The sequence below is a fragment of the Fusarium oxysporum genome, chromosome 11, assembly GCF_000149955.1.
Source record: "Fusarium oxysporum f. sp. lycopersici 4287 chromosome 11, whole genome shotgun sequence".
Classification (NCBI taxonomy): domain Eukaryota; kingdom Fungi; phylum Ascomycota; class Sordariomycetes; order Hypocreales; family Nectriaceae; genus Fusarium; species Fusarium oxysporum.
In genome coordinates, this window is record NC_030996.1 from 1 (window position 1) to 17,004 (window position 17,004).

General features: G+C 45.9%; 8 protein-coding genes across 10 annotated transcripts; 3 read left to right on the forward strand and 5 right to left on the reverse strand.

Annotated features, from left to right (window-relative positions):
- Window positions 1-456: 456 nt before the first annotated feature.
- Window positions 457-1,263, reverse strand: FOXG_22454 (uncharacterized protein; the record flags this gene model as incomplete). Its single annotated transcript, XM_018402862.1, has 2 exons — window positions 457-680; window positions 924-1,263. 2 exons carry the CDS (start codon window positions 1,261-1,263, stop codon window positions 457-459), a joined length of 564 nt encoding a protein of 187 aa, XP_018257053.1.
- Window positions 1,264-2,066: 803 nt separating this feature from the next.
- Window positions 2,067-4,300, reverse strand: FOXG_16467 (uncharacterized protein). Its single transcript, XM_018396482.1, has 3 exons — window positions 4,117-4,300; window positions 3,640-4,071; window positions 2,067-3,585 (listed from the first exon to the last, which is right to left on the reverse strand). Exons 1-3 carry the CDS (start codon window positions 4,228-4,230, stop codon window positions 2,410-2,412), a joined length of 1,722 nt encoding a protein of 573 aa, XP_018257054.1. The 5' UTR covers window positions 4,231-4,300; the 3' UTR covers window positions 2,067-2,409.
- Window positions 4,301-4,533: 233 nt separating this feature from the next.
- On the forward strand, window positions 4,534-6,900 carry FOXG_16468 (uncharacterized protein). 2 transcript variants are annotated; one of them, XM_018396483.1, is made up of 6 exons: window positions 4,534-5,103; window positions 5,160-5,470; window positions 5,537-5,576; window positions 5,624-5,754; window positions 5,806-6,303; window positions 6,354-6,900. In XM_018396483.1, the coding sequence occupies exons 1-6, from the start codon at window positions 4,691-4,693 to the stop codon at window positions 6,590-6,592; spliced, it is 1,632 nt and encodes a 543-aa protein (XP_018257055.1). In that variant the 5' UTR covers window positions 4,534-4,690; the 3' UTR covers window positions 6,593-6,900. The 2 variants fall into 2 exon arrangements, with proteins under 2 accessions (XP_018257055.1, XP_018257056.1); XM_018396484.1 differs by lacking the exon at window positions 6,354-6,900 and having other exon boundaries at window positions 5,806-6,351.
- Window positions 6,901-7,995: 1,095 nt separating this feature from the next.
- FOXG_16469 (uncharacterized protein) lies at window positions 7,996-9,905 on the reverse strand. Of its 2 annotated transcripts, XM_018396486.1 has the most exons (7): window positions 9,513-9,863; window positions 9,419-9,455; window positions 9,278-9,357; window positions 8,842-9,218; window positions 8,717-8,793; window positions 8,251-8,660; window positions 8,022-8,040 (listed from the first exon to the last, which is right to left on the reverse strand). In XM_018396486.1, exons 1-6 carry the CDS (start codon window positions 9,699-9,701, stop codon window positions 8,278-8,280), a joined length of 1,143 nt encoding a protein of 380 aa, XP_018257058.1. In that variant the 5' UTR covers window positions 9,702-9,863; the 3' UTR covers window positions 8,022-8,040; window positions 8,251-8,277. The 2 variants fall into 2 exon arrangements, with proteins under 2 accessions (XP_018257057.1, XP_018257058.1); XM_018396485.1 differs by having other exon boundaries at window positions 7,996-8,660; window positions 9,513-9,905.
- Window positions 9,906-10,203: 298 nt separating this feature from the next.
- Window positions 10,204-11,698, forward strand: FOXG_16470 (uncharacterized protein). The gene is made up of 2 exons (XM_018396487.1): window positions 10,204-10,732; window positions 10,779-11,698. Exons 1-2 carry the CDS (start codon window positions 10,304-10,306, stop codon window positions 11,109-11,111), a joined length of 762 nt encoding a protein of 253 aa, XP_018257059.1. The 5' UTR covers window positions 10,204-10,303; the 3' UTR covers window positions 11,112-11,698.
- On the reverse strand, window positions 11,353-13,152 carry FOXG_16471 (uncharacterized protein; the record flags this gene model as incomplete). The annotated part of the gene is made up of 5 exons (XM_018396488.1): window positions 11,353-11,698; window positions 11,752-12,019; window positions 12,077-12,419; window positions 12,479-12,741; window positions 12,795-13,152. 5 exons carry the CDS (start codon window positions 13,150-13,152, stop codon window positions 11,353-11,355), a joined length of 1,578 nt encoding a protein of 525 aa, XP_018257060.1.
- Window positions 13,153-13,742: 590 nt separating this feature from the next.
- FOXG_16472 (uncharacterized protein) lies at window positions 13,743-15,723 on the reverse strand. The gene is made up of 3 exons (XM_018396489.1): window positions 15,507-15,723; window positions 15,038-15,458; window positions 13,743-14,977 (listed from the first exon to the last, which is right to left on the reverse strand). The coding sequence occupies exons 1-3, from the start codon at window positions 15,588-15,590 to the stop codon at window positions 13,968-13,970; spliced, it is 1,515 nt and encodes a 504-aa protein (XP_018257061.1). The 5' UTR covers window positions 15,591-15,723; the 3' UTR covers window positions 13,743-13,967.
- A 742-nt stretch (window positions 15,724-16,465) lies between these two features.
- FOXG_16473 (uncharacterized protein) lies at window positions 16,466-16,980 on the forward strand (the record flags this gene model as incomplete). Its single annotated transcript, XM_018396490.1, has 2 exons — window positions 16,466-16,851; window positions 16,917-16,980. 2 exons carry the CDS (start codon window positions 16,466-16,468, stop codon window positions 16,978-16,980), a joined length of 450 nt encoding a protein of 149 aa, XP_018257062.1.
- Between the last annotated feature and the right edge of the window lie 24 nt (window positions 16,981-17,004).

The window sequence follows — 17,004 nt, forward strand, 5'->3', positions numbered from 1 at the left end:
TCTTTGATTACCATCTAAGGTTCGTTGTTTTTCTTAACCATGTTGATTTTCTTACCTTTGGGTACTGGCCTGTATTTTTGAGTTAGTTTTAACGGGGTTCTTACATTCTCGTTCGTAATATCCTTTCTTGCTATAGTTGTAGCAAGTGATTTGGGTTTTGTCTCGTTTAGCTATCGCAATAACTATAGGTCCTGCATCGGTACCATACAAGGTATTATTCTGTTATTTCTTCCCTTGGTTGGCGTGTTGCTGTTTAGTGTTTTATCGGGGGTTGTATGACCCTCCGTGTTTCTCAGCTTGCTTTTCCCTGCATCGTTTATACTGTTGATTATCGATTTCTACAGCGATACTGGCAAGTTCGTTTAGATCCTTGGGTTTGGGTCTGATATTTACCATGGCATCCTTGACTTCGGACTTGAGTCCTAAGTATACTTATGCTATGTAGGCTTCTTCGCCCTAGTTTAATTTCGCTGCTTGGTAACGGTATTCTGCAAGGTAGTCTGCGGCAGATCCTTTCTGTTTGAGTTGTCGGATCTTTATTTCTGCCATTTGTTTCTTGTCTATGATTCCGAAAGCATTTCTAAGTTCGGATTCGAAGTGCTTGTATTTTTCGTAGATATACTTGGTCACTGGTTGTCGTTTATCGGGTGGATTGTTAATATAGTCGCGGATGATAGGTTCTATCATTCGCAGTGCTTTGTCTTTAAGGAATCCCATACTATGTCGTACTCTTAATTCTTCGGTCGTGAACTAAATTGGATAGTACATCTGGTAGCTCCGGAGGCTAGTGAGGAATCCTTGCAATTTGTCGGCGTCGCCATTGAAAGAATCAGGCTGACGAGGTCAAAGGATCTCTCTAGGGTCTTTTCCGGTAGCAACGAGGGCTTAGGTATATTTAATATATTCCTTATATAGCCTCTGACTGTTTTCGGCTGTTTTTCCGAGTGACTCTGCAATTTCGGCGAGGTCGGCCACCTTTTTCTCTAAGGCCTCGATTCGGTTCTGCGCGATTTTAGCGTTGTTCTTGGCGTTATCCAGGAGGGTATTGTGTTGCTCCCCCAGGTTATGAAGTTTCTTCTTGAGTTTCTTGACTTCGTCTTCGTGAGAGTTTAGGTGGATAGGAGGACTCTTAATGTCTCCTTCCTCGTCCGTTTCTATTAGGACTTCCTGGAGTTCCTCTGCAAGAGGTCGAGGTTCCTCAGGAGGTGTGACGTGCTGGGAACGTCCGGTAGTCGAAGGGCGGCTTAGAGTAACAGGTGCCATTGCATAGATATTACTTAGCGTTACGCAGTACGGTCTAAACAAGAGCTATCAACGTGTGACGGTTGGTTTCCAACTGTAGATAAACTAAGCCGTGCTAGGTTTATTATTGGCAGATTGCATAGGGCGTAAACTGAGCTTATCGAAGTGTCACGTCTCTTAATGGTAGATTTAATGCGTGTTAGGCTTAATCAATGTAAAGAAGTTTTATTAATAGCTGGTGAGCTAGAATCTATGAAAGTGCAAATGAATATATTCTATATACTAAAGGTGATCTTTAGATGATCACGGTTACGGTCGTGATCTTAACAGAGGGATCACGGTCGAAGTCGTGATCCTTTGTAGGCGATCACGGTCTGAGACGTGATCGTCTTGAAAGTCCTTAGTGATAGGTTGAGAAAAGTGGGGTACACGTGACGTAACCGCGGGGTCGTAACACTAGGGGTTTAGTGCTATAATATATATAGTAAGATAGGATATAATATAAGAATATATTAGGAGGATATTAAGGTATTTAAAGAAGAAAATAATATGTAATTTTAATTAATTAGATAGTTTATAGTATTTTAATAGTAATATTTAATTTAAAGGTTAAGATTTTTATAATACTTACTTATTTATAATACTTATTTATTATATATATTAAATATTAATATATCTTTATTTAAATTTATTAAGTATATTAATTAGTTTATTATTTAAAATAAATAATAATATTAAAATTTATTTATTATTATTAATATAATTAAATACTTTAGTTAATAACTTAACTTTATTTATATTCTTTCTTTTAAGCTTAAATAATATATTATATAAATATATTTAAATTCTATTTCTTATTATTATATACTTATATAATTGAAGTAAGGCGGGGGATACTGCTAGGGTCTTATATATTAGCGCGCAGGGCTTACCTCACCCGTCTTGGATTGGCCTGGATTCCGCGCAATATCCTCAAGTGGTATATTCTTAAGCCTTTCCAGCAGACGAAATCTCTTACTATTTTCGTTGCTTGGAACTGACAAAGAGCGACTGTCCGAAGAGGTTACCGAGACAGCATCGGAGTGTGGGGTCTCAACCTGAAGCATAGGTGAAGGAGGCAAGTTCTGACCGTCTGCTTCGTACTGCTCAGACACCGTTTCGACAGGTTTAGCCTTTGGAATAACTTGCACATCGGGTAGATACCAAGACAGCCAAGCAGATACAAGCATCAAAGGCATTAGAGCAAGAAGCCTTATCCCAAGACTTTTTTCCTTGTCCCCGTGTCTTGTTGTAAAGATGATAACGCGGATAATAACAGCACCGACCTTGCCTGAAGCTGCGGCTATGCCGTTGAATGTTCCTCGATAAGTAGTTGGGAAGATCTCCGCGGCTAGCACAAAGATGAGGGTGTTGGGACCCAAAATTGAAGAAGAATTGAAGGATGCCATAACAGACGACAGCGGCGTGGTGAGGATCGCTAGCTTCAATACCAAGGAGCGTCCCTCCGGCGATAGCAAGAAGGACTGTGATGGCCAGGAATGTCGCAATCAGAATCACCTTCCTTCGGAAGAAGTCAATAATAAGGATTGACCCGATGCTACCAACCAGTGAGCCAATAGAAACAACAACAATGGATCTGATGGCGTTTTGCTCGATCATATTGGAGATGGTGTTGTTTGGATTCCAATAGTCTTTGTTCCATGGGTCATCTCCGCATCCTTCAACACCATCACCGGAAGCCCGTCGAAAGTGTTGCATCACTCCAGTCGGGGAACTTGGATCATGAACCAACGTGGCCAACGTATTGCTCAAGTCCATCGTCAAGCCGTACCAGGGAACATCCATGATAGCCCAGAGAAGGGATATGAGAGCCAAGGGTCTCCATCCTTTCTTTGGTCCAGTTAAGTAATCCCACGCCTTTCCGTACCAAGTGTACCACGGCTCTTCTTCATCCTTTGGCCCGCCTGTCGAAAGATCGGTCTCTCTACCAACCTCTTGAATGCTTTTATTCCGTCCATACAGTTTCATCGCATTTGAAACACCTTTACGTGGATCCTTCATGATTCCAGCATAGAATCTTGGAGTCTCGGGTATGGTTAAACGAAGCAATATAGCGATAGCTGCAGGAATAAGAGCAACTCCAACTGTCCATCGCCATACTCTGTCTATCGCTAGTCTTCTTGTTTCTTCATCATCACCCGGATTTGACCCGCGCAAGGCGCCCAGACTGACTGTGTAAGATAGGAGACGTCCTACTGATTGCATGGAGAAGACTGCCGAGAGCATGACTCCCCTAGATTCGGTCGATGCCCACTCCGCAGTAATGATACTGGATAGAGGATACTATAAATGTTGATTAGCTCGAGCTCCTTTCTACAAGATAAAAACGAGATTTACTTCTGCCCCTATACCAAATCCGAGTAAGAACCTCCACCAGGCTATCCAGGAATAGATATTCATTGAACTTCTTGTAATTTTGACGGCTGTATAGCCTTCGGAAGCCTGCACCATGCCGATAGTAGCGACGATCAGAATCGTCAACTCGGCTCCATACCACTTCTTTCTTCCCGATCGATCAGCAAGATGTCCCATCAAGAGCATCCCCAAGATCGTGCCGGTCAGGGTGAGTTCATCGATGATGAGGCCAGGGTCTTGTCCGAGCCTGTTACAAGGCGGATAAACATAAAAGAGAGCAATGGACAAGATGTCAACAGAAAAGAGAGAATAAGAGGACGCAAGGAAGCCTGAAGCAGCGACGAAAAAGACTCTGATCTTGAAGCCGCCATCGTCGACGATTTTTGTGATTTGCTTTTCGCGTTCACGCGTGCTCTGAAGGGGGATTAGCAGCCGTTGGATTAGATAGTGGACACTTACATAGTCGATCTCGACTAAGTGTTTCACTTCCTCGTTGTAGTCAATCCAGAAGCGGCATCGTCTTCTGGACTTCTTTGCAGAATTAGACTCGATGTGCGTAGGATGGGGATCCATGGTGAAGTCGATGCATAATAGAGATAATGAGAGAAAATTGGAAGGGCAAGGGGTTCGTGATTTAATTAACGGATCAATTGGTACTTAGGCTGACAGGGTTCGTTGTCTGTTGTATTCTCAGCCGCAGTCATTCCACTTGGTCGTAGAGCGCCTTGCTTACATATTTATCCCTCGAATCACAGAGCCCCACACAACCCCGTGGGTAAAACACTGGACCATCGCCCTAGATATTATAAGAACCGCAACAAAGTGGCTGCATTGGCGCCGCATTGGTTGCCCCTTCTAGGCAGATTATATCGGAGGTAATAATGTGACCAAGAAACGGATTCCTCGCCCCAGATCCTGAGACAAGACGATCGCTACCCTGATTTTCTCACGGACCCTCAGGGACTTTGACTTCGATAATTCTATCACACAGACCCACGCCTACTGCAACGACTTACAACATGTTCCTGCAAACATGGATCCTGGGACTGTCTTAGCGGTTGTCTCGCTGGTACTGCAGGTTATTAAACTAGCAGACCAGGTTATCGAGAGCTTCGAGCGACTCAAAAACGCTCCACAGGAGCTTAGAGACTTTCGACAATCTGCCGTGCGGCTGCAGCGTCATCTTGAGGCTCTCCAAAATGATGTTTCATATTATTCCTTAGCAAGCATCTTGCATGAGGATGATGTGCACGAGATCGAGGAGACACTGACGTTATGTAAAGAGCTTCTTCAGCAACAGGTTACTTCATCGAAAGGCCTGGTTGTCACCACTGTTATCAGGGGTGTTTGGACATTTAGGAATAATCAGAAGCTTGTCAAGTACAAGACTCGTATTGATGCGCACTATACCCAGATTCTGGTGCCCTGCTGGTTAAGTTCTTTAAGGCAAGCCTTTTTTTTAAAGTTCACCACAAATATGTTACTTATGAGGCTGTTTTTAGTGGCAGAAATAATCCCAACCGTTCTCTAATATTATGCGAGGAAGAGGATACGACCGTCATCACAGAAACAGGCAATAATACCCTGATAGACTCAGCCCAGAATGTGTCGCCATTGCAATACCAAGTCGCACCAGAGCATATACAACAGATAACCAAAAAGCTTGACAAGCTCAAAACTGCTGACGATAAGGAAGCTACCGAGCAGACACTTCGAAGCATCGACTACGAGTTGAGAACATGTTGGACAGAGCTGGGCCTAGTGGAGGAGGACGTCGACGATCCCATCGACTACCCAATGCCAAGCATTAAACGTATGGTTGACTTTCACTTCAGCTTGAGTGCGGGGTACAATTAACTAACGGGTGTACGCACTACAGGTCGATCAACACTCAGTTATGAAGACGCACCGACTACATTGTACGTAGTCGTAGCGGTATAGTCCCTCTCGCACTGACCTTTATTAGGGAGTTGGAGAGTGCACCGCAACAGCATAGACGACTGCGCCTCAGACGACTTCATATCATGGCTCGAGATGACGAGTCTCGCATCTTGCAATATCAGAATGACGATTGTACTATACACGTCACACACGTCGGTACCGTTGTCCATGTCCCCCCCAGAGAAGACTCTTGGCTGACTCGCTTAGTACCTTATGGTTCTATACCTTGGACTCGTAACAAGTCCTCCAAGAGAGTTTCCTTTCTCAAAAAACATCTCGTCACCGTTGTCGACAGCGAAGGCTACCATATATACCGTCTCGATCCAAAATACAAGTTCGAAGACCGTGAAGCTTGCGATAGGTTCCAGTCGACACTTCGCGAGAGAGAAGTCTGCGGCGCTTTTGAGGCTGTGGAGATCAAAGTCGATGGTCGAATCGTTGCTCGAAGGCAAATGCTACGGTTCTGGCGTAGGGTTGAGCGCAATGGCACGACGACCAACACCATCACTTACTACATATCATCAGGGACCTCGGCTGGAGAACATGATGAGATTAACCTAGCCGAACTCCAGAGTTCTGTCACAGTCCCACGTATTCGACGTCTATCCTGGGACATTGGAAGGAGAGTCGAGTCTAACTCAGTTGATCTCATGCCTTCTCTACGAGGTTCGAGGCAGTTTCATATAAAGTTCGAAACCGATGAAGGTTAGTGTTTCATCTCATCTTCTAAATAGCTAGACCTAACTGTAGGTTAGAAGCAAAGCAGTTTAAAGAGAGGTTCTCGGTTATGCAAAATGGGGGCTTCTCACAACCTCCGTCGTTGATTGGCGATTGTTCTACTAGAGCAGAGTCAACTCTAGCAGGCACGCCTGTAATGGGACCAAAACCAGATCTAACCGCAGTGCCAATTATTGCTTTCGATACAGGTGCTCAAGAGGGACTCTTCGAGGAATGGAACACAGCTGTTTTCCAGGCTGGAAATCATAAATCTTAACATGAACATCGAGGAGTTATTAGGTTCGGAGTTGGATTGCTAATGGGTTGATCCGAGCTTAAGTGCAGCTTTGCACGGATGATTGACTTTGAAGTATATACAAAGGTCAAGTCAGAACATGACAGAAGCCCCGAAGTTTACAGGCGGCTAACTTGGTTAAGGGATGAATACTAAAGAACATAGAGTGTCCCAGCATTAAGCAAAGTCACGTTTCCACCACTGCGATGTATTAATAGCTGCATTATAGCTAAGGCTCTGTCTCGTTTGTCTTGATATTCATAATGAATTGCACCATGAAAGCTCCTGAGTATGACGAAACAAACCTGGACTTGCGTGTTCGAGACTGTATTAACTGGCCTATTACTTCTTAAAGGGACCATTTGTCCAATATCACCCGCTTGTATAGAGGGATGGGAACTAATCGGTGTCGACTACGATAGAAATACTAGAACCTAGATATACCTTACTACTTGGCGGACTGATACTGGGATAGGAACGTCCGTAGTTATTGCTTGTATATCGTCTTCGAATATAATCTCGATGGCTTGTAGGGCATAGAACTTTTTACTAGTAAAAGTCTCGTTGGCGGCAAAGGAATTTAAGCGAGCTATGCAGTGATGTATAAGACCGGGTATTAAAAAAGTAAGAAAAAGGCGTGTGTAATGGGAGAGGAGAGCTTTACGACGAAGGCAAAAGATTTTATCTGGGACAAAATCCCCCAAACCGGTGAATGTCTTGGGGTATAGCTTATGCCAGAGCTTTCTATCAAACGTTTTAGCAGGTGACCTCAATGTTAACACAGTAGGTAGATCACTTACCCCCAGAAACCAAGAGCAGTGTAACAAGCGCTTATTGGCCCGTCGAGATGCGGCCAGTCTTCTGAATGGCTTAAGCCAATAAAGAGAGATGTGACGGCTGCGCAAGCATGATTGAGTCGGTTGCAGATGCATGTTATGAACAAGTAGCCATGTGTGCTGAAGAATCGAAACAGCATATCCCCTAGAGATAGATTTGATAACCTTAAAAGCGTTTGTTTTTCTCTTGTAATCAAATGGTTCTGGGGAGGAGGTCCGCTCATCGCCGCATCCATGATCAGATACAAAATGATATTCTCGACAACCTTGGCATTTACGAGGCGGGCTCGTGTTATTGCGCGTCGGCGCATTTTTGAGATCTCCCCTTGTACCCCAACACGCCGTAGGTTGAAATACATACCTGCAGCCCGAAAAAGAAGGGCCAAAGTGCCGACCGATTAACGCTATCCCTTTCCGTCTTGGTGAATAAATCGAAGGTATGGATTCGCGAAGTGAGGATCTGCTCTGTGATGGTGTAGGGTATTTTACAGTCATTCGATCTAGAGATATTGATTCCTATTTAGATATCACCTTCTAGACATTAAAAATAATAATTTTAATTACTAGACTAAACTTCCGTTCCAGGATATTGCCCTATCCTTTATTCTAAAATAGCTCACGACTGATGGTCGCGGTCCACTTAGCTCCAAGAGATTCACATAACTTGCTCCGTTCAACTTAACGCATTTCTGGCGTGCTTGGGAAAATGTCCTCAAAGGGAGTCATTTCGCTGGCCTCAAATTATTGATCGTTGTGAAATGTATTACCCCCCAAATACTTATTAAGCATGATGAATCGAATTGCCTATCCCAGTATAGTATACCCTTCTCTTTACGACTCTTCCCATCGTATATCCTTCTTCACCGCAATCGTCCCTAACGGAATCTCATCCACCGCCACCCCCTTGGAGTGTTCCACCACCGTATTATGCTGATTATGATACGTCTCAGGCCACAAAACAGGCTCCTCAGCTGAATCATTATCATGCAGTCTGCGAAATGGTCCATCCTTGACAGGACCTTTCTGTCTGTCTGCTGACTTTTGGCCACTTCCTCCAATGGTGATGATTCCTTCTTTACTGCGATCTTGCGTAGTCTTGGTGATGAAACGGCCGAAGAGAACGTATAAAAGCGGCTGCATCGTGGGGAGACAGGCGCAGAGGAGTCCGACCGATGGTTCGATCACTGTCCAGATCCAGGGTGTTGAGATGAGTTCTGTGCATGTCAGTCAGTATGGCACCGATCGATAGCGAAATAGATGAGCTACTTACTCGTGAAGTCTGCTCCTTGCCCGGCTTGGAGGAGGGCAACAATGTACTTCAACCGAATGCAACTGATGATCACGATCCTATACCAGATGAGCACGTGCCCTTCTCAAATTCACCTAGAAACTTACAAGCCACCGAGCAGAAATATTCCTGCGATAGCAATCTTCTGCGACCTCGGTACCTGAACCTTTGACACCTCAAAAACAGGCAACGCGATAATCATAGCGTCCATCACAATATTGGGGATCGAGTTTCCAATGAAGAAGCGATTCTTATCCAGGCAGGTACCTTCTTTCATAAATGGCTTCCAGGCTTTGTCGACGGGCGAGCATTGGAAGATGCTTGCGAAAATGATGCCTATCCACCACGAAAAGGTCATTCCACCGAGGATGTATCCGCCAATTCGCATGGATTTCGTTGGGAAGATTCGGTAGTACATTAGGAGGATGCCGACTTTTATGGTGCAGAGAACTGTGCCGTAGACGAATTCGGTTAAAACCAGACACTGTTTACGAGGAAGGCGGTTAGATAACTCGTATTGCGACGGTGAGGATAGTTACATGCCAATTGAGCACGTCCAAGTCGATTCGGGTCTTGCATCATGTTGACCGCCAATGGTTTGCCAACGCCGCCATAGGTTACAGCTAGAATGTTGCAACATTAGTTTCGTCACGGCATGCAAATCAATTCTGCAAGGGAACGTACATGCGATTGCAACTCCAGCAGTAGCCCAGAGCAATGGCTAGAAGTCTTGTCAGCGTTGGGAGGCAGAAAGGGATTGAGAAACCGCAAATCTTACCAGTGATAAGAGTATCATGAAATCGTCACGTTCGAGGGCCATCCGCTTTCGATGTCGAGCCCATACTCTAATGGCTACAACACCAAGAGCAAACGGTATCGACACGGCGCTTACTATGATCAGCGAAGGCCCTTCATTATGGTTCAAGACTTCAGGCGGAAGAGATGGAGTGGAATTATTGCCAGACATATTGCCGACGGTAATAATGAAGCTATAGCAAAGAGACTAAATCACCAAAACCGCTAGGAACGAACACGGGGAGCGAAGTGTGAAATATGGTTTGGACTTAGCATTAAATTGTGACCGAAATGGGAGTAGAATTAGGGAAAGCATTGAAACAGCCGATTCCTGACTCGTTCATTCCTCAGTGCAACATAACGCGGCAGACGCGGGTCCACGGCATTCACAGGAACAATGCCCACCACGAATACAACCCTTTAAGGCGTAATCAGGGGTCTCGTACCAAACCCGCGGTGTTAGTGTGCGGAAGAACAGGGGTGGAAACTCTAAATCGAATGTTGGCCCATTGAAGGATTTTCAGCCGCGGGACCTCACCTCACTTCCCCTGACCGATCAGTCAAGCTTTCCTTCCTATGGAGATAGGTACAGGGATGCATTACGAGGGATCCACGTGGACTCCTTTATCAGCTGTTTTCTGCAGTGCGACGATAGCGTGCATCATGATATTGTGGCTAATTATAAGACCGGCGGTTGGTCCCGTTCATGAATAATGTGAAACATGCAGCTACATAAACTTTGAAAGATCAATAGACCAGCGAAGAGTATCGATCATGAGCGAGAAACCAGTTCTACTTTTTGTTCATGGAGCATGGCATCCCCCGAAATGCTACGACGCCATCAAAACCGCCCTCACCAACCTCGGCTACGAATGCGTCATCCCCAAACTTCCCTCTGTAGGCTCTGAAAGTCACGGCGTTACGTGGGAAGCGGACAAAGCCAAGATCATCGAGACAGCAGAGCCATTCTTCAACCAAGGTCGCGAAGTCGTTCTCATCGCTCATTCTTACGGCGGCATTCCCGCGACTGCCGCGACGCAAGATCAGGGAACGGAAGAGCGTGCGAAACGCGGCTTGAATGGTGGATTCCACTCGATTATTTTCTTAGCTGCATTTGCTATCCCGGTCAAGGGCTGGGATCTCATCACGACTTTTGGTGGGGCTTATCCTCCATGGTTGCTGGCTGGCGAGAAGTATACAAAGGTGAGAAAGATCAAAGCGTTTGCGTGAAGGCGCTAATGCTTTGCAGAATCAAATTACTAAGATGGCGGAGGGAGCGAGGGAAAGTGTGTACAGTGGTTGTACCGAAGAAGCCATAGACAAGGCTTTGGAGCCTACGGAACCGCATTCTCAGGATGCGTTTGAGACGAGTCTGGATTTCATCGCATCGGATATCACTATTCCGAAGACATATATCATTTGCGAAAATGATCAGCTTATCCTGTTGCCTCTTCAAGAAAAGCTTGTTGAGTCAACGCCTGGGATGAGATCTGCAAGGCTGGCGGCGGGTCATAGTCCGTTCGTGGAGAAGACGGAGGAAACAGCAGAACTAATTGTGAAGATCATCGAGGAAGAAGTTTAGATAGATTAGACTTACATGAGTCATGAAATAGAAACGAGACTATCGGCCCTACTTGATAGGATTGAGCTCGTCCTTGCAGGGCTGTAGGGGGTGACATATCGACCAACATCCGTGCGGCTCCGCAGATTTAGCCCGCGATCCATCCATCGGTCCCGCAGATAGGTTCCGCAGCCATGATTCATGAACCCTGAACCCAATTAGGAGAAACAATTGTCTTTAATTTTCCTGGCACTTGCATTGTCTAATTGTTCCCCGTCGCAGCGCCCCAGATCCAAGCTGCCCAGCTTCCCAACACATACACGAACAGCGCAGCAAAACAGACCTTGCTAATCATCCTAGCCTTCTTGCCAGTGGGTCCCTGGCTCTTTGCCTTGCGATCATTGATCATATCTCCGCGCAAGATCCGCTGCTTTCGTGAGAATTGCAGGATTTGTAGGTCAGGAGCCCAGAAGGTGCCGATCAGCATTGCTAAAGATACAACGGTAGAGGCAGTAGCGAGGAAGGCATAGACAATGGTAACTCGATCGTAAGAACCATCGTCGGCATCTTGGATGACACCGGTGATGATGCGGATGATGATATTAGTCCTGAATCTATCGTCAGCCATTAAAAGATTTGCGGAGAACTGGTATTGACTCACGCGTTATTCATCGTCACCTTGGCAGCATAAGCAGTACCAAAAACATCTTGATGCCACATACTCGTTCGGATCCCCTCAATAATAGTCACAGGGCCGAAAGTCTTGAAGATGGCGTAGAAGGCATATGAAGCCGCTGCGCTGCTGGTCGTAGTGCCCCAATTGATAAGCCCCATCGATAATAGCATGCCAGTGCCACAAATAGCCATTTGCGTTACACGGTGGCCGTAAGTGTCGATGACAGCTCCGATCAAGGGACTGAGGAAAAAGCCTATATGTTTTGATTAGCACCTCGCCTCTGAGTAGATGACTGAAGGAGATGGCCTACCGGCATACTGCGACAAAGAGGCATACCAACCCGCAGCCACAGCATCTACTCCAAAACGATGCTCAGCTAGTTCAGTAGCGTTTTGAGAGTAGATATTGGAGCAACTAGTTTGCACCATTGAGAAAAGCATGATCGCCCAGAAGACCCAAGGCAATTGTATAATCTTGTTAAGGTCGAACTTCTTGTTTTTCTCAATAAGTGCCTCTCCGGTCGCTGGATCAGGTGGCGGGCGAAAGCGCTTATGTGCAATCTTTGTAAAGAAGAAGAACACGAGCGTGCACAGATTCGTGAAAAAAGCAACGCATGCGCCAATCCAAAAGACCCAAGCGAAGTTTCCGGTATTCTAATAAACAAGGAAGTCAGTTCCCATGTTTTTCTGTAGGAGGATTTGAGATCTCTTACCTTAGAAATGACGTTGGCCGTGGAGCTTCCAACAAAACCGCCAATTCTCGCAATGCCGATCTGCAGACCTACGGTAGTGCCAAAGCCTCCACCAGGTGCAAACCATCCTGCAAAAACTCTGTAATACGCGATTTGAGTGGCAATGTCTCCTAACGCTGCAGCGACTTTGCCAAAGATCATGAGCGGGAAGGACCGGCATGTCGCTGCGCCTGCGATGACGAGAGCGCCCGCTGTCATGATCAGGTTTCCGTAGAGCATGGCACCTAAATATATCAGTCACGGGTGTCACACTAAAAAGCAAATCAGCAGAACTTACCAGCACCGCCAATCCGGTCCGTCAGAATACCAGAGGCCATCATCAATAATGTGACCAAGAACTCCTCACTAGCCTCTAGCAGTGCGAACTGTGTGTTGTTGATGTCTAATTCCTTCTTGATGGTGCTCTTCAGTGACGATGTCAATCGGGCAGACCAAGAAGCTCCAAAGCTGATCAGACAGATGAGCAGGACGGAAACAAGCCTCCAAGTCATTGGAACGATTGGCCGGTCGTCTGCATCGTCAGTTCTAGAGTCAGAGGCGATATCTTCGTCAACAACGGCTTTTTGAGCTATTTCAAAAGGAACTTGTGTCAATGCTAAAGAAGCTTCATGCTTCGCAGGATTTGTATCACTCATAGTGACGGATTGAATGAATTGACGTAGAGTAGCTTAATACCAGGAAAAATGAGCTTCATGAAGAGCCTGTTGCTAAGAGTGAAGATCCCATCCTTATATAGTCACAAATGCCCTCATTTTCGATTTTCGTTTCTTTCCGCTATCATGGCACCGTTCCGCGTCATTTAACTTTTGCCTTTTCTAAGCTAGAAGCACTAGGTTTTAAGCTTCTTTCTCAGCCTCCCTTGGCAAGCTAACACCAATTTTAGGCGTCACCAGCGTGTTGCAATAGGGCGGAAAAGTGACAGTTGGGGTCCATTGCGCGAATTTATACACGCTAGAGCATTAGGGTTCAGCTAGTCTTGAGCTTCTTTAACGTCAGATGGATCATCTGATAAGAAACATCTTATCCGATGGATCTGATAAGCAAGAAACCACTTTCGGCAAGGGTTCGCGTGTATTTACTTGTCTTGGCAAAGAGGGTAGAACGAGAAGAAGTCGGGTTAATAGCGTGCCTAAACCGAATTGATGTCAAAGCGAACATATTCTTGTTCTAGAAGTCCTTCTGGACTCTACTGGAAAGGTCGCTTATATCTTAGCTGGATTTATGGGTACATTGCTCTTCTTTATCCTACTCTCTGCCTGTCACTGTAAACGAATAACTCGGAAAGCCATTGCCGCCATTGAGCAAAACTAATTATTACCCTACTTAGAACCTTTCCCATACACAGATTCAATTTTCTCTCAAGTATACACCTAGAAACTGTCTCCTGAATCCTCTCCACACACTTGAGATATTAATAGGGGCCAGTCTTTGCATCAGCTAGATATCCAATCTATAATTCATCGTGACTTCCATGACCTAGGGTATTATCTGCATTGTTGTCGATCTTGAATCCGCCCAGCCGGAGTTTCTGAAACACACCATCTGGATCATACTGCGAAGCAACCCTCTTCAAGAACGCTTTACTTTTCTGACCGTAACCTGTAATGATATCTTGCTCATTGTGCCCATAGTTCATATATTTGAACTCGCGGTGCTTCCCACGCGCTTTCACGAGTATGTCGATCTCCGCGTCAAGTTCTCGAACAATCTTGACGGCTTCCTCATCATCAGCTTCATCTTTCCAAATGATACTAAGCACAATCAGCTGTAGCACGTCATCGGAGTCGTCCAGTCCAAAAAGGCTGCCAGCGCTTGAGTCTTTGCGCATCTTGGGGTAGATAAGCTGAGCGTCCAGAGCAGCTGTCAGTCGATCTGCATACGAGTCACTTATCTTGACCCAGAGTCCGTAGATAGACTTGAGCAACTCAATATCGAAGCTGAATGTCCGGGTCCAGTAAAGGTTACGTCTTCCTCTCGTATCGGTGATTTGCTCCATCTCCTTAGCAAACTCTGAGTGGTTCGCCATCCGTAAAGTGTCGATTACAGCCGGTATAGGACGAAAGTCATCAAAGATCATGGGGTCTTTGACAGGCTCAGCGTAGCACATGTACTGAGCCACAATCAATGTGCCATTAACCCTGGCAAAGTCCATGAACATATGTGCCTTTTCATCCTCTGGTGCCTTTTTCGCAAAAACGTCATAAGCGTTGAAAACATGTTCAAACTTGTCTGCGGTGGTAACCTTTATCCCACCCCACATGCCACCAAATTGGAAGGCTTTCAAGGTCATGCTTGTCACTATACCAAAGTTCTGAGCACCACCACCTTGGAGAGCTTTATGGAGGTCAGGATGGGATGTGCTGTCAACTGTTATCAAAGTAGCGTTCGCCAGCACTAGATCGGTTGATATCAATTGATCCGCCCCCCATCCACGCTGAGCCGCCAAATAAGATATACCGCCTAGTCCATAACCATCAGTCATCTGTCGCTTAAATCTTGTAAGGACCTTATAATACTTACCGCCGAATGTGAACCCAGATACGCCAACACCAGAATCGCGCCCGCCAGCAACTGTCAAACCATGCTCTTCCAAAAAGGAGAAGAGAGGTCCCCATCGATTACCTGGTCCGACCTTCACGGATCTGCCATCGCTTACGATATCATGATGTGCAATGTTAACAAGATCAAACTGGAATCCGCCTTCGATGCTCGAACCACCGAAGTTGGAAGAGTGTCCGTTACCTTTGATGGAAAAAGGACATTGGACTTTTGTAACTTCCTTTATGGCGGCCTGAACTTGGTTTGCGCTGGTTGGCTGGAAGAAACAGGCCGGTGCAGTGTTCCTTTGAGGACCATTCCAATATTCAAGCTGGGCATGCTTGAAAGCTGACGAGGACGAAGTAATAACCTGATCAGGATACAGCTTGGCAACAGCGTCGCACTAACACAACTCTTAGAGATGCCTGGCTAGGCGTGACTGGTTACTAACCGCTTTAATGCATGTTGAAGTCACAGAAGCCTGGGCAAACCCTCTTCCAACGGACGCAGCAGCGAGGAGACTTTCAAACTTCATTGTAGATATATCAAAGTAAAATTGTTTTCTTGAAAAGACAAGTTTCAGTATTAGTTAGTAGATCCTATTAGCATGGCATCTCGTGTAGATTAAGTATACTTGCTTCTATTTGGGTCACGCATGCAGATGGAAATGTCATGATGCTCTTGTCACCGAAGGCCATAGGATGCGCTAGTGCCATTCCAAGAGAGCGCTGATGGGATCACGGACTCCGCGGCGGCCGTCCACAGCCAAACGCAACAAATAAGGTCATCAAGCACACGGAAAATCGAGGTCATTTCGGACTTCCCGAGCCGACTCGGGGTACACCGAACAATATTTACCGCTTTTCAAGCTGACTTGCTCTACTCGAACCCACTGAAATTTTCGGAATTCCGCAATCATCTTTGGAACAACCCGTCAATGCTTACCCACCCATTTAGATCGCTTGCCGGCTCGGCTACAAGGATTTATGCCTAGCTGTCGCTCGATAGACGACCGAACGCCAGCGGCCTTTTTATTGCTCCATGTCTTTTCTTGATAAGGCCATTCTAGCTCCAAGTCCCGTAGCGAGTTGTAGTTCAGCGAGGAAGAGCTAGTCACAATAGTCGAGGCCCAGCTTCCCCGCATCATGGATCGCAGCTGTAGATTGGCAGAGTCGGCCTTAGCAGCCACTGTTTTCCTTTCAAAACGCCATGTCGTACGTATTATAAATTGTAGTCCGAGTAATATAACACCTTATGACCGATATAATTCAACGCATTACACTTGTACTTGTGAGAACCAGTGTGAATTCTTTGATTATTCCTCTTATTTGTCAAGTTCCGGCATCGTTTCCAAACCAACATCAGCTTCAAATAGGTAACAGCGTTCGAGCCTTGGTCTCCTCCTTCAACATGGCCAATTCGTTAACCACAAACGACCGCAAGAATGATGCTGCTATACAACTTCAACATTTGGAGAGATATCCCTCTATCAGCCAGGGTACGATGATGGGTAACGACGTGGATCCGCCAAAGACCTACAAGCGGAGATTCATCGGCATGGCACAGCTTTTTGTTCTCAATCTGTGCTTCACTATAGCCTGGATTGACTTGGCGCCCATTGTGGACTTTGCAGCTGAGCACTTTGGAAGCTCGGTGCCCGCGATCAACTGGTTCTCTACATCCTTCTTCCTCGCTGCCCTTGTGGCCGAGTACCCTGCGTCCTTGGTCGCGCGGCGAGGCTTAAAGCTTTCCATGATTGTGTCCGGTGCTTTTATGGTTGGAGGCACTTGGCTAATGTATGGAGGTACTCGAATTAAAAGCTTCAGCATGGCATTGACAGGACATTGTGTCATTGCCATAGGACAGCCCTTCTCACTTATCCTCGCCGCTCCCTTCTCAGATGCATGGTTTCGATCTGGGAGTAGAGCCACCGCGACAGCAGTCTCTGG